Consider the following 16,703-nt stretch of genomic DNA (forward strand, 5'->3'; position numbering starts at 1 on the left):
CAAATAAATAATTTTACACTCGTATATTATGCTTCATAACACTGCACTTCCATAATATATTACCCACGCATTTAAATAATCTGTGGACCAAGCTATCATGGACTCTTCCAGAGGTGGAAGAATCTCCAGATAAAAATGCAAGGCTACTGAGTGGGCTGGGGATTCAGAGAATTTTGGATTTTCCTCCTGATTTCAATCCCATCTCTGATACTTGATAGTTGTCAACTTTTATTAAGTCCTAGTTTTATAACAGTTTTTATCAATAATTAGCATTTCTATTATAAATAACAATATTTATGATAAATGTTGGTTGAACTCCAGCATACACCCAAAAACTTTGCCAAGAACACTACAAATATGATTTTATTTAATATTTCCAACAACCTGATGAAGAAGATGTGGCACCGCATAAGGCCCTGGGTTCATTCCCCCATCAAAAAGGCACTGGCACCCCACCAGGCAGGGTAGGGCCTGTGAATCTATCCAGAGGACATCCAGGCTGAAGCTGGTGGGGCCTGGGTCTTCCCATCACCACCTTCCTCAAGAATGGTTTCTGCCTCTGCCCAGCTGAAATCAAATGATTGCTAATATCCACCTCCCAGGGTCATTAAAAGAGAAAAGGTAATAGATGTGGATGTCTTATCAATTATAATGTGCTTTCACAAATGTCAGTTTTGCTACAATTATCAGCATGACTATTATTACGGCCTCTTCCTATTTTGTTCATTCCTCTCTAATTCTTGTCAGTATTTTAGGCAGCAAAACAATACCCTGAGGTTCAGATGCACATAGTCATTCTAATAATACAGAAAAGCCTAATTGATAAATTATAATATCACTGGCATTTAAAGAATTCATCAAAAATATTAAATAGTAAATTTTTTCTTATTAAAATTCTCCTTTATTTAAAAAAAAAAATGTTTAATCTCCATGAGCTGAGCGGCGACTCCAATGAAGAATTCAGAAAAAATACCAAAACAGATTCCAAAAGATGAAAAGGATCAAAGGCATATCTTAAAGAAGAGAAGCCCACACCCTAAGGAGAAAGGACATACACATACAAACAAAAACTTCCTTTGAAATCACAGATGGAAATCTGTCTTCCTTTCGGCATCTTTGTTAAGAAGCCACGTCTCTGCTGTCGCACACATTAAAAAAACAAGGAACACCCCTACAAACACATCCAGATGTTCAGGAATATTCATGATGTGCTTCCAATTTGGTTTGGACTTGTCCTTGATTTATTTTTGATTAAGTTCCATCAGCTTCTGCTGAAGCCCAGGAGATGGATGGCATTGCTATTACACAAATTTAGAACATCTTCATACTCTAAATAATTGCAGAAAGTCTCTCAAACCATCCCTTATAAATAAATAATTTATGCTCCGGCTTTGGAATGTCAGATATAGAAGCAGTTTACAAACCCCCCGAACCTGAACTCTAATTCCATTGGTAGAGGTGCAGAATTAAACCTCCACTTCTAATGCACGGACTGAAGTATCAAGGGAGGAATGGGAGGGGTGGGAAGCTAGAGATTGACATGTCAAGGAGAAAAAAAGCTAGAGCCTGATTTTCTGTTTTGGGTAATACAGTGACAGATCCAAGAAAAGCCAAGAGCTGGGCTCTGAGGATATCACATTAGGGTGACTCCTTCCAGATAGTGAATACCTTGTTGAAAACTCAAAGTAACTGATCTCCTGCACAAAACAAATTTGCTCAACTCTTTGCCCTCTTGTTTTCTTCTATTTAGAATAAAATTTCTGCAACTCCCAAACTGAAAGAAAAGGCAGCTCCAAATTAAAGCCTGTTGCTGAAATGGGTGCAATGACCTTCTGATAAGAGGTGGCCAGGGAAATCTCCAATTAATGACTCTGGTGACAGCGGGAGTATCTCCATGGTAGAGTGTTTTGCCTAGCATTCATGAGGCCTGGGACTCTTCCTAGCTCTGCAAATACAACAAGCACATGTGCAGGGGCCTACATTTGGTGATCCAGGACCAGTTCTTCCTGCCCTGAATTATGTCAGCACATCAGAGTAGTGCTAACAGGTTAGACTCAAACATGAACCTATGGACCAGGAGGCCGATGTCAGGTGTGTGTTGTGACAGCATCAAGGGCTTACAGCCCTGCCCCATGCGACTTGCAGGCTAACCCCTATATGTACCTATCTGCATAATCCCTTTCCAGATGCCAATGCTCCTTATGCTCCAAGAAGGGCCCTGGGGGACAGATGAGCCACTTAGTCTTCACCAAAGGTCTCATATTTAGATCTCAGACAATACCATCAAATGACATTACTGATCTAACCTCAGAAACCCAGCCCAAGGCCTTGAAAATAAACACTCATCACCCTCCTTTAAATTCCGTCTCACTGCAAGACCATACTGCCTCTAGTGTGCCACAAATTAACGTTTTTAAATAGACTATAATTAGCTTATGATTAGCACAAATAACTCACACTGTAATCACCCATGACCAAGTGTTAAATATAAGAATTTGGATGACATTACCGTTTTTGGCAACCTGATTTTGATACTCGAGGAGCTTCTTCACCCTCGGAAGGGTCTCGATTCCAAAAATAACAATGCCCTTTTTCCTCCAGCCCTGGGCAAGTGCAGGATTCTGCCATCAATTGGCCTCTTTTTCTTGAGCTCCTGGGTATTTTCCCGACTGAGTATTAATTTGATTATCATTTAGGAATTTTCTCTGTCATATGTAAATGGAAGCAACAACAAAGCCCAGACTTTCTCCTTTCTGCCAAGCATTTGTATTTTTTTTTTTTAAAAAAAAGAATGCTCTTTTGGTTTTTAATCTCCCAAGCATAGTAGGTTTTGTTAATGCAAGTAAACAAAAAAGTCAGTCATTTCTAATTTCCTGGGAGTCAAAAGAGAAGAAGCTGAAGTTGTTGATTCATATTTGAAAAATCTGAAGACACCCCAACAATTAGACTGCTGTATCAACCCAGAACATAGGTTTCCATAATCGCACAAGCAATCTGCAAAAGTGTTGGCGTTTAAGAGGAATGAAACATAAATTTATTGCTGGTTTAGTAAAATCTTAATAACCAGAGATATAGGATGCCAAGATCAAATCCGGCATCAAGAGATCTGTTTATGCCCAAGTTCACTCGGTGCAATGTACAAAAACTGCTGACTAAATTGGGACCGGGCATCTGAGCACAAATGCGACTTTGTCTGAGAGGAGCCAGAGCAGGGAACCGCATTACCATCTGGCTTAAGATATAATGCCTCAGTGTATTTTGACATCAAGTGTGCGAATCCCACAGCAGAATGGAGTTCAGGCTCACCATCGAATGCCCACTGATTCTGATGGCAATCTGCAAGTCAACAGGAGCCCAAAGCTAGAGAATAATGGGAGTTAACACAAGAAGAAACAAAACAAAAACAAATGCCTTTCAGAGCCACACTCATCAGAGGGCGTGGGCTTTTAGCAGGGTGATTTAGGATCATAAGCAAGGAGGTCCTCATTCTTATCCTATGGAAAAGAGGACAGGAATAGGGAGGGAGCACTTATCATCTCTGTTCTCAGCTCTGGGCACCTTTAGAAACACTAGGGACCCATGGGTGGAGCTGGGGCAACCTATCATTTTCATGGAGTTCAAATGTAAAGGAAACCCACTTTCCACGTGCTTTGCTGTCTGTAGCAAAATGCAAAAGAAAAGAAACCCATAAAACAAAACAAAAACCCTCCCATGCCAAAACGTTACATGCAAACATTTAGATCACATGATAGTTTTGGTAACCTGGTTTTGAAAATCCAGGGCTCCAAAAAGGCTCCAGGCCTGGGCGTCCCTCAGCCTCTGGAAAGTCCTGATTCTAAAAATAATAATGCTCTTCCTCACCCGGATCCCTCGAAAGCCCTGGGCAAGTGCTGGATTCTAGGGAAAAATAAAAATAAAAAATAAAAGTCTTCCAGGCTCAAAGTGTTAAATGTAAACATCAAGATCACAGACGGAACTATGGTGTGCCTGTCTGTGTGAAGCCACAAGCAAAACAGGAGAAAGTTCACCTTGGCCAGCCAGTCATTGAGGGCAAAATGGCAATTACTTTTGTTTTGTCTTGTGGAGAGTAATGAATCACAACATTCTATGCTATCTCCTTATAGGATTAATAACCCAAGGACCTGTGAGAGAACAGTATGCAGCCTTCCCCATACCATTCAGACCTTAGTTTCTAGATATAGAAGAATTCTTGCAGTAGCTGGTAAAGGTCACATTTTTCTCCCTCAACTTTTAGCTTTGACCCAAAACATGACCTTGACCTTTGAGGAAAGCTATTCAGCACTGCCCACACCTCCAAGCCACACCAGGTCTGTCTTCTAAGTTCTCTGTGATTGTAGAGCCAAGTTATTGCTTCTTAGCATGCCTCCTAAACTTACTGAAACTAGGCCAGAGGCCCTCTTCATATTTCTGCACAGCATTTCAATAGTGTGTTCACTGTTTCACCCTCCACTAAAGGAATGCCTTTTTTTTTTTTTTTTTTTTTTGGTACCAGGGATTGAACTTAGGGGCCTTCAACTACTGAGCCACATCCCCAGCCCAGGAATACATCTTTTATTTGATGCTTACTGCTAATTTTCTTGGAATCATTAAATATTTTTAAATGATTACATACAGAGCTGGGCTCAGTAGCACACACCTGGAATCCCAACAACTTAGGGAGGCTGAGGCAGGAACATCACAAGTTCCAAACTAGGCTTAGCAACTCAGCCAAACCCTCTCAAAATTTAAAAAAAATAAAGGGCTGGGGATAGAGCTCAGCCACAAAATAAAATTAAAAATAGAAAGGGGTGGGGAATGTGTCTCAGTGTTAGAGCGCCCCTATATTCAATTCTCCATATTGCAAAATAAATAAATAAATGAACTGTAAATAATAATCAAGTGTGAGTAGGGGGGAAGATGAAACAGAAGTAGCAGGAAGAGGCTGATGGTGACTGTCCAGGCTGGCCACAGGCACAGGAAATTCATTACACTTTATTATACTGTTTCTATATATTTAGCAAAAAGCTAAAAAACAAAACAAAAATCCCTGCACTCACGTGAATAAATATTAATGAAGTATTAATGAATAATAGATACTCTCCAACATTACTGCAGGAATTTTTGAACTAAGAAGAGAAAGGAAGAAAAAGAAACAGTTATAAGCCACTTGCGGTTAATAGAGTTTTAAAATTCAATTCTCATGATAAGAATGTGATAATTTATCCCCATTATCCAGATAGGGAAACTGAAGCTCCATGAGGGTAAGCACCTTGCCAGCAAAAGAGCCAGAATGGGAACCCTGTCCAACTCCTCCTGTACAGTTCATGGTAGTTTCTTACTTTCTACCCAAGCAGCAAGCTGGGGGCAAGGACTCCCACCTGGACTTGGAGCAGGTGGGTACAGCCTCAAGAAACCTGAGCAGCATAGAATGTACAATGCTTTCATTTGCATTTCTAGTCCCTAAGTACCGAGTAAGGCTCTGCCCTGGCCTTCCTCTTCCTTCTACACACAGAGCTATGATAACGATTTGGAACGGAGCTCAGGCCGGGCTTGGGCTGCCGACAAATACGTCATCATCAACAGTGAGCGTGCCACATCAACAGCCATCCAAGCTCGTTCTCTGCCAACATCCAAACAGATTCAACCTTAGGGATGCAGAGGCATCGAATGCTGCCAGTAATGAGAGGCCACCTTGAGTGTGTCCCTTCCTGGCCAGGGTGTCACTTTGACAGATGTCAAACTTAGCCTCACTAGAGATGGGCCCCTTATGGAACTGGAAAGCTGCTGTCATTTCTGATTGCAGATTCTCCCAGCCAAAAAAGCACACAGTGCTCAGGGAGGTGCCAAATGTGGGGAAATATGGGCAACTTCCCTGCTGTTCACAAGCACTAATGTCCCAGTGCCCAGCAGAGGCTGTGGCTGCTGCCAAACACAGCATTCCTTTAGGGCCCATTTGGTGCTAAATAAAAACTCTCCCCACCATTATAAATTTGAATCAGAATCTCTGCTTATATCGTTGAATTTTTACCCATCTGTACTCCCTGTTGGCGTCATCAAAACTGGCCCCAAGGACACATTATCAGGATCCGGGTGATTAGGTCCTCAAGAAATAGCTTGACATCTAGTCCAGAAAGTTAATTACTAACACAATTATCAAAAAAACTCCCCCCCCCCCCAAGGTTAGATCAAGCATCTTTGCAGGCAGGTTATCTCTCTGGTTGGTTTGTTCTCTGGGTGACATGTAATTAACACTTACAGACAATGCATTTTTTTTTTTTTTTTAGTTTTTAAAGCCAAACATAAATATCTACATAGCTCTTCTGTCTATGGAATATTTCATTAAGCCCCCCAAAATCCACCCACAAGATTTAAAATGAAACCAAATCTTAAACTAATTCATCAAACAAACTCTCCCTACTGAGGGCTGTTTGTCAACGTAATACACATCCTGCGACTTCTGCCCTTCTAGAATACTTTAGTCTTCTACAGGCTACAATTTCCTCCATTTTTGGTGGATCTTTCCTTCTGAAGACATCTCCCATTCTATAAGGTCCGCAGACCCAAAGCTGCTCCAAACCATGAGCATGGAGGCAGTTTATGTAACTGGTCCAAGGCAGAATTGGAAGTCTAGAAATAGACCTAAAATTCAGAAGTCATAAAACGGAGTGTTATGGATTGAAAGCCACGGTTTTACAATAAAGTGAGCTACCATCAGAAGTTGAATCTATGCTGAGCTGACCACTGAGAAAGAGAATTTCAAATGAATCATGAGCGTCACATGCCTGGCCTACATGATGGATAATCTTAAAACTTCTAGACTCCTGAAGCATGTGAGTGACATGTGAAACATCCCGCAAAAACTAACCTGATGTTCAGTAGTTTGGAAATTCCCCTTTACTGCTACAACTTGCCTGGAATTTCACAGAAAGAAAATCTGAGTGCCAATTTGAGATCTTTTTTTTTTTTTTTTTTCTCACTAACTACAATTTAAAGAATGAACAGTCAACTTCCAGCCTGGCTTGAATTAGCTCCCATCAATTTTACCCACCACCAAGTTCTTACACCTTTGATGAGAACTAATTAAGCTCATGTGGTGTTTTTTTTCCCCAGACTGCCTTTTGCTGTTCTGGAACAGAGCACACCAAATTAGGCCCATCTGTCTAAATGGGAAGGAGGTCATTTATCCCACAGACAGGCAGGCTTCCTTTACAATCTAGAAGCTGCCTCCCAGGTTTCTGAACACCATGGGATGAAGGGTTACCCCAATTCTTGATCAGCTGGCATTTTAAGAGCAGTTTAATGTTGTATCATCATCTTCCAATTCACAGCCATCATTTCCTTGTACAGTGAGCTATTCGAGGAGATCAGCTACCACATTAGCATCTCAGGTCAAAACTGCAACATCAAGAATTAGGGGCCTGGGGCCAGGTGTGGTGGTACATGCCTATAATTCCAGTGACTACTTGGGAGGTTGAGGTAGGAGGACGATAAGTTTAAGACCAGCTTCAGCAATTTAGTGAGGTCCTAAGCAATTTAGTAAAACCCAGTCTTAAAATGGAAAAAAAAAATATAGGGGGAGGCAGTGGGGGCTGGGGATGTGGCTCAGTGGTTAAGAGCTCCTGGGTTCAATCCCTGTTATAAAAAAAAAAAAAAAACAGAATTAAGAGGTGGGGGTAGAGGACTTGACTAGCACGTACTGAGGCCCTGGGTTTGATTCACAGCACCATAAAAATAAATAAATACAGTGCAATATTTAAGTTATTGTTCAGTGGCAATACAGTGACATGAAAGTATGTTTTCATTTAACTATGCCCCAGCAGGGGAGACTAGTTATTTTAGCAGGGCACAGGAGTCTTTTGACACATGAGGTCACTTTCTCAGAAAGAAAGAAATAACCTGGCCATTCACAATGCCAAAGGACAAAGTTATAGTGGGGAAAAAATATCCCTTGGCAACAATGATGCCCACCAGCCTGCCTGGGCCAAGGTGTCGGGCTCCTGGGACAGTCAAAGCTTTCTGCCATCCACTGACACTTCTCAGCCTCCACTGACTTTATTAAACTAATGCCCATCCCTGTGGACTACTAAATCGGTAAATGAGAAGCAAAGAGCATGAACTCATATTTGGCAGTCATGATATAACACCACTCCTGACCCAAGGACTCTTTTCTTAGGTTGAGTTGAGGGAAGAAATTAACATGCACAAGGACTTCAAGTGCATAGTTGGGTGGAAACACACCATGATCACTTATGGAATATATATCAATGGTATCCAACTGCTTGTTGGGTCCTGTCTAGACTGAGAACCCTTTTATATAACATGAGAACAAGTATTAATAAAAAGAATCAGGGCTGGGGGATAGAGCTCAGTTGGTAGAGTGCTTGCCTCACATGCACAAAGCTCAACTGGTAGAGTTCTTGCCTCATATGCACAATCCCCAGCACCACAAAAAAGAATGAAAGTAAGAATCACTTGTTCTTCATTAGTTCTAAATTAGTCACATAATTCTTGTTTTTTTTTTCAGTTCTTACCCTACGTAGATTTACTTAAAAAATATATTTTTTAAAGTTGCCGATGGACCTTTATTTTATTTATTTATGTGGTATTGAGCTTTGAACCCAGGACCTCACACATGCCAGGCATGCGCTTTATTGCTGAGCCACAACACCAGTCCCTACAAAAAAAAAAAAAAAAAATTAACAGGACAAATAAGGCTTTAATTCATTCAGTATTTGTTAAACAGTTTTTAAAGACAAAGGGATGCTGTCATTCCAAACAGGTCCATGCAGCCTCTTGCTATATTAGAGGATCCCAAAGGAGCTATCTGGATGAGTAAATACAGAGGGCTGAGCCTTTTCTTCTGCCACCTTAGGAGGCCCTGAGGCACATATAGTAAATGAAACAATTTGAAAATGAAGCCAATAGGCAGCAAATTTAATTGATCAGTACAAAAGTCTCCATAAGTTATTTAATTGCAAATATAAAATAAGGGAACACCAGCATAACACTGAGATTATACAGAGTTCCTAAGCTATTTATTTATTTATTTATTTGGGGGGCATGCCAGGGATTGAACTCAGGGGCACTCTACCACTGAGCCACATCCCCAGGCCTATTTTGTATTTTATTTAGAGACAGGGTCTCACTGAGTTGCTTAGCACCTTGCTTTTGCTGAAGCTAGCTTTGAACTCGAGATTCTTCTGCCTCAGCCTCCTGAGCTACTGGGATTACAAGTATGTTCCACCGTGCCCGGCTTATTTATTTACTATTTATCACAAAGCTCAAATGCTCCACTCATGATACATGTAAAGGTCTTTACAAAGTAGCCCAGTGAATGTCAACATCCCTAGGTGAGAGGAGAGACCAGAGTCACAAAAGATGGTGATCACAAAGAGATCTCAACGATGTGGAAGAAGAACTGTAAAAAAGCCAGAGGTGATGTATATCAGGATTATATTGCTGATTTTAAAATGTCCAGAGAAACTCTGATAGCCCACCTCTAAAACATCAGGTTTTATCACCAGATGAGAGGTTGGTGATTTCTTGCTTCTTTAAATTTTTATTTTCTTTTTTTAAAAATAGAAAAGAAGGAAAAGGAAGAAAAGAAAAATGAAAGGGAAGAGAGAAAAGAACTTGCCCAGACACCCCCCCTGAGAGTCAATAAAAATGCAGTACACACTGGTCAATCGTAAAATCATCTTTGTCCCCAAGTTTAAAAAATGAAAACAAAACAAAACAAACAAACAACAACAACAACAACAAAAACAGTCTTAAATGACTGCGCAGATTTGGTCATACTGCTTCAGCCAACACTTATTCAATTTAATACCTGCAGACAAACGGGGCTGCTCTTTGGGGATCTGAATTGTTTTTAAAGGACAAGAATAAGTAGCCTGCAGATGGATGCCCCAGGAACAGCTAAAAGAAGGGGAACCACCGTGCTCAGCAGGACATACTCCCAGGGCCACCACTCACCACATCCAGGTCCTGGGAAACCCGTCGTTTCCGCAGCTCCTCCATCCTCTCGCACACGTCTGAGAAGCAGGTATTGTAATAGTCTGCATACTGCTGGGCCAGGTCGTCGATATTTCCCAGTGACCCATCCTGAGGGGGAGGAGGGCGGGGAAAAAGAGACAGGAAAAGAACAAAGGTGGTCAGGTCAGGTCAAGTCAGTTCACCTGGGAAAAGCCCCGTGGCCATCTGATGGCCCTCTACACAGCCTTTAGATTAAGACCGGTGACGTGGGCCAGGCTAGGTTTTACATGTGGGAGCTCATCCGCGGGGAGGCCAGCCCTCTGAGATAGAATCTGTTCTTTTCCTCCCTGTATCAAGGAGTACACAGGAAAGAAGGTGAGTGACTGACCCTGGATCCCAGGGCCCACAAGCAAAGATGCCAGGTCTCCAACCCCTGGGCCTCCTGGTGCCAAAGCCATGGCATCAGCCCCACCTCTCTTGAAGAGGCGAGAGGCCAAGACATCATGTGAGTGACGGACTCCTTGCCACTCAGTTGTGTTCAGGGCCACATCAGCACCTCTAGGAAGTTTATGAAAGAGCCAGATGCCAGGCCCTCCTCTCCGCCATTCTGAATAAAGCCTGAGAACTCAGGTATCCACAGGGATGCTGCCTCTGGGATGTACTTCAGACCCTCCCAAAAGACCTTCTTCAGCAGTCATCAGGACTCGTTAGTATTCATCATTCCTTACTGTAGTCATTAATATTCATTATTCATCAGAAACTTATTATTCATGAGCCATTCCAAGTACAGGTGCAAGAGCGCATGTTAGAAATGCAGTAAAAGCATCGCCTGTCCCTTCCTGGAAGCAGGTGCACAGGTGGAAGTCCAGGAGTTTATACCAGCTCTATAGCCCCACACTGGTTAAGTGGCCGCAGCGTCACCACTCACCCTGCCAGTGACACTGGAGTAGTTGACAGCACTTACCTAGCAGTGAACACTAAGGAAAAAGCTTGTGTGCGGGGGCACGTAGGCTGCCAGGCATACAGGGAGTGCCAGAAAGGGATGTAGCTCATGTCATTCACCACAAGAGAACGTCTCATCCTGCGGCCTCCTTGAGGGAAGTCATTTCCTCAACACGTCTGAGCACACAGAGAGAGGACAGAGATTCTTCTTCTATCAATCCATCTCTTCAGGAACACACTGCCTCTCCTCTGCCCCCTTTTAATCCCCTCTCCCTCTGGTATGAATAAATGACTTTACCAACACAACCAAGTAACATGATTTGACCAAAACAAACAACCAAGTTGTATTTTAACTTCCAGATGACTGAAAAATGCACCCACATTCTCTACTGCTCTCCAGCCCCTCCTTAATGCTGGTTCTTTCACGACAGCAACACATCTAGCTCTGCAAAAAGCAGCCTTAGACGTAAGCATTCATGGGGGTAAGACTCATCCACAGTCTGTCTGGTAAAACCTAAGCCTGTCAGATCTGGGTCACAGCAGGCCAGAGTCACACCCCACTTCTGCATTCCCTGGGTTTTAGGAACTAAGGGGAGAGGAGAAACAGAAATTAAAAGAAAGTATTTTTTTAGAAATGCTTCTTGTTTCCCATTACTAACATGTTCTGCATTTCAGGTAGGTGCCTCAAAGTTCCTAGGAGAGAGCTGGAGAAAAGACAGACTCTTGCAAGGCCAGTAAGATCTTTGAAGGTTTAAACATGCCTGGGCAAAAGTCATTCTCTCTCCACAGTCGGCCTGAGATGACAGGTGAGACACAGCAAAGGAGGCGGGAGCCCACCCTTCCCGTGTTCACTGTCAAGTTTCCAGTAGGGAAACAACATCAGCCAAGACAGGACTTTGCTATGGACCTCAGAGGTCACCTGTCAGCCCACCCTTCGTCTACTGCCCCAGTGAAGAAACTGACTGAAAGCAGAATCTCCAGGGAGAGCCGGAGCTGGCCAGAATATATTAAGATGGGGTTTCTGAAATACAGCATGATAAATCAAAGTACGATCCCAGATTGCCCTGACTTGTCTCAACACAACCACACAGGCCTGTGGGCCCTGGGAGGAACTTCTGCAATCTCCCAGCTGGATTTTTTGTCTCTTTCTTCACCTGCCCAATTTGCCCTTGACCCAGCCACCTTCACCTTGCCCAGTAGAGATCTGGCCAGGTCTCCCTCCACCAAGAAACCTCCATGCCATCCCCATCACACACTCTGTGAAATAAATCCCAAGTGTACCAGCCCAGCTTTCATTCCCCTTCACTTCTGGTTCCCTGTCCCAGGTGGGTCAAAAAAAAAAAAAAAATCCTGAGGCCTATAGACTGGACAGGACCTGAATAGCAACAGGCAGCTTCTTCCAGCAGGGGAGGGAGGCATAAAGTAGACCCTCACCCCACACCTCTCATCTCACCATCTGCATCCAATGCACAAGTGCCCCAGGAGATTGGAGGCAACTTGCTGGAGGAACTTTAGGAGACAGGAGGGCAGAAGAGCAGTTTCCATGGCAGCATCTGTTCTGACCACTCAAGGAGAGGACTCGAGTCCGTGGATGCCCTGGTTATTCTAGAAGTACCTAAGCAGGTCCTAGGTAAAAGGGAGCAGGGTGCCCTTTGACTTCAGAATATCAGCCTTCTATAAGCCAGGAGTTCGGTTACACTGTGAAAGAGCAAAGCCCTCACCATCCCTGTTCGCTGCAGTACCTCCTGTTTTCTTAGCAGGTACTGGAAAGATAAAGAAGTGCCCTTTCCAGTGTGTGTGGGGTGGAGGGGAGCAGGTCTTGTAACAACTGTACCCAAGAATCTGCTTTTATGAGTTATATCCCTGATCCTCACCACAACAAGGGTCCCTGGAAGATCCTGGGCTATTCAGAGTTTTCTTAGTCTCTCAGGAATATAATGCTATCCCCATCCAGAAACTTCTGTCCTCCTCCATCAGGGAAACAGACCATCCACATCTCCTAATACCCAAGTGTGCTTGCTAAAGAGGTTGCATTGTGCGCATCTTGTGGCTCGCTGTTCTTCAATGGAAATCAATCCCTCTCTCCCGCACACAGGCACAACCACGAGTTGTGCTGTCCGAGCCCAAGCACTTCCACCTAGAATTCTGGCTTTTCTCAGAAATTACCAGTTTTCACATTTGTGTACTGTATGACCTGTCACAACTGACTGTTTTCTTGGAATAATCCAGGCCACTAGAACCGTATCAGAAGACAATTATTTACCTAGCTGTGTTCAACCACTTTGGCCCTTTTTTCTCTCTTCTCTCATGTATCTTAGAGACACCTTCAAAGTCAGCTCTTCATTTCAGTTTCAAAGTTTGCCATCTACTGATCTTTTTCCTAGCAGTGCCAAATTTGAATTCCCTCTCTCACTCTGAATCACTCAAAACTCCCTCAGTAATTTGAGGGCCTGAAAAACATACCGGTTTCGCATGAGGAGGAAAGCAGCTGTTCAACCCAAGAGAGGCCAAAGACAGCCAATATTTCACTCCCTCAATATGGCGCCATGGCCACTCCCCACTTGGCGCTCAGCGGGTAATAATTTAGAGCGGGGTAGCACAGCTGCCTTTACGTTGTCCCAAATCACTTTCCAGATGTGCAGTAAGCCCCCATAATTGCCACTTTCGTCCATCTTGATGATTTAAATGCCAAGAAAGGCAAAAGAATAAAAGAATGTGTGTGCCTGTGCTTTGAAGAGTAAGTTTTGTCTGCCATCCTCTTAAGAAATCCTTTTGTGTCCCAATCAAGTGAAACCAGTGAATGACCTGGTGATTTTTTTCTTTATCCATTCAAACTCTAGCCTCTTAAAGAAGAAAAATAATAATTAAGAGGGTGAGAGGAAACATTGGCAGATGATAAGTGTTTATGGCATTGATGATAGTGATGATTTCAGTGGTATGTACTTATCCCCAGGCTCACTGAGTTGTAAACATTAAGTATGCACAGCTTCTTATATGTCCATGTTCTTTCAGGTAGTTTTTTTTTAAAAAAAAAAAAAAACACAACCATCAATTCCATGCTTTTTCAGAACTATCTAGCAATCTTGGCATCATTTTCATCCAACTTGTTTTTATTTGAGCTAGGTACCGACCCACTCAGTGAAAATATTTACTCCCACTGAAAGTATGTGCAACATGAATCTGTAGGGAATTTGAATAATGCAGATAATATTTCAAAAGCATCATACTTACTGCATCTTTCTTTCAGGAATGTAAAATCTATGTCTGACTCCACACTCCACAATCCACAATGCTAATGTTAAGAGGCATTGGTATTGCAAAATAAACTATAACTTTAAGTCATCTCTCCATTCACCATAATAAATACCTTTTTTTTTTTTTTTTTTTTTTTGAGACAGGGTCTCACTAAGTTGCCTGACCTGGCCTTGAGCTTTTGATCCTCCTGCCTCAGCCTCCCAAGTAATTCGAATTACAGGCACTCACCACTGTGCCTGGCAAAAACACTACAATTAAAACACTGGAACAGATTCCATTTTAAACCTTTTCTTTTAAGGATTCGAAGCTTCTAGGCTAGAGGTTATTACTTGCCTCATCTGTTTCACTTCTTTATTACTTTTCCCTTTTTGTTCTTAGGCATTAGGCATGAGCCAAAATTTAGGAACAAAGGAAAAATGTGATTTCCTCAAAAGATTTTTTTTCCAAGAAGATTTTGAAACTTTGAGTCACGTTATCTATTTACAAGACTTTCCCACTCCTGTCTTTAAAAACAAGAAATGAGATACATGGAGATGCAAGTTCTCTTTCCTTTTCTCATTACAGAACTAGGTCGCTGCACCAGTACTATGACTGTCCACCGCACTTGGTGCATGAGAATTAAATCTTGGCCCTAACGATCAGTGTCAGCTGTGGAAGCCACACTGTGTAGCGTCCCCCTCCAGGCCACAGGGCACATTTATACCCAAACTCATCTTTCATACAACCAACATAAAAATAGGGGATAAGGGGCATTGGACCAAACAGTTCACATCAGGAGGACTGTTGTTACAATTAAGGAGGAAAGAAATGGCATTGTTCTCCCAACAATTGGTTTAACAGTGTTTCTGAGATTTATCCCAGTGCACTTCTGTCTCTGGAAAATGTGAAAATTCGGAAGACAGAAGGCGTGGGTATCATTACTCTTTTTACTTTTGCTCTCTTCTTTCCCCAGATGTCACTATGGTTTAGACTATCTTGACAGACTTAAGGGAAAAGGGAAAGAAAAAGGGGGAACAGTCTCTGAAAACACTGGGAGATACAATGTAATCTTCCTATGCAGATTACATGCAAATGAATGCAAATGAACTTGTGGTCCTCCTATTTTATGTAACTGTAAAGACGGAGCCCAGAGGGACAACCCAAACGTGTTGCTGTAACTCTCAGAGCTGGGAAGAAACAGAACACTCCTGATTTATTTTTTGTTTTTCTCTTTTTCTGTTCCTATAAATGTACACTTGACGTATTTTATGTAATATAAATTCTATGTTATATTTATATTGCTTCTTGTTGTTCTGGAGAGGGATGGAGACTGAGAGCCCCTACAAACCAAATCCACTAAAAGAAATCCCTGCAATACAAAGAAGCCTGAGTTCTTGAACGACCTTGTGGTGTGTTTTCATTCTTCATTAGCTTGTTTCAAGATGGTGAGGCAACAGATACTTTCCTCAACCTTTCAGGTGAGATGGCTCCGAGCATTAAAACAACGTTAACTCTGGTTCCCATGTTCAGCCTCACTGAATCTGTGCAACCTCACGGATCATAGCAGCCCCGTTATCTCATCCCTCCCTGCATGTCATTCTGGAGAAATGAGCTGAATATATAGTAACTGATCTTACGTATTTTTCTCTAAGGTATCATTCCCAGCATTTCTACAGATGGTTTGAACTAGAATACAGTTCGGAAAAAATTTTTTTTAACACTTAACAACTAAAAACATACACTAAAGAGACATATTAGGTCATGCTGGTGGAGAGGGAGGACTCAGGGGTGAGCACACCCATGTGGCAGGTGGCTGGAGGAGGGTTGACTTCACATCTTCCATTTCCCTCTCCAAAAACACCCAGAACGTGCCAGAGCCCATGTCTAATTCCTGCACTGGCCAATATGGTCCTGGTGTCCTTGGCCCCCTTATCCTGAATCAGTGGATCCCAGTTAACACAAATCTGCAAGAATGAATGGCCTCCCAGAAAGCAGAACCTGTACCCGCTTCTCTCCATAACTCTGGTAGCTCCCAATTCTAGAGTGGTGGTCCTCAAATATCCAGAGGAAAAATAGGGGAAAAAATAGAGACATAGAACCTCCTCAAATATATGTAACTTATTTATGAATATACACTATATCTACTTTTAAATATAATTAAGCACTTTATTAATATCAGCTCAATCTATTTATAACTACAATTATTTACATTAAAAATACACTCAAAACATGCCTGTAATCCCACTACTCCAGAGGCTGAGGCAGGAAGATTGCAAGTTCAAGGCCAGCCTGGGCAATGAAGGGAGATCCTGTCTAGAAAGAAAATATAAAGGGATAAGAGTTTTGCTTAGCCCTTTAATAGAGCACTTGCCCAGCATGTCCAAAGCCCTGAGTTCAATCCCAAGACTGCCCAAACAACCAAAAAGCAAACACATACACATAGATACATCCCAAACAGGCATCGAGATAAAGTAAGTATAAGAAAAAAGTCTTAGTTTTCTCCTGTTCCCAAATGCATAAGCAGCTGAAAATTATGACCCTTTAAGGGGCCA

The 16,703-nt window shown here is 42.3% G+C and overlaps 1 protein-coding gene across 3 annotated transcripts in view; it reads right to left on the reverse strand.

Moving 5' to 3' along the window:
• Sash1 (SAM and SH3 domain containing 1) overlaps positions 1-16,703 on the reverse strand; it is a 170,902-nt gene that overhangs the window by 121,381 nt on the left and 32,818 nt on the right. For all 3 annotated transcript variants that reach the window (XM_078018931.1, XM_021723893.3, XM_005321353.5), the window contains exon 2: positions 9,976-10,104. In XM_078018931.1, the coding sequence (XP_077875057.1) occupies positions 9,976-10,104 (129 nt within the window). The remainder of the gene's footprint in view (positions 1-9,975; positions 10,105-16,703) is intronic.

Source organism: Ictidomys tridecemlineatus, chromosome 8, assembly GCF_052094955.1.
Source record: "Ictidomys tridecemlineatus isolate mIctTri1 chromosome 8, mIctTri1.hap1, whole genome shotgun sequence".
Taxonomy (NCBI): Eukaryota; Metazoa; Chordata; class Mammalia; order Rodentia; family Sciuridae; genus Ictidomys; species Ictidomys tridecemlineatus.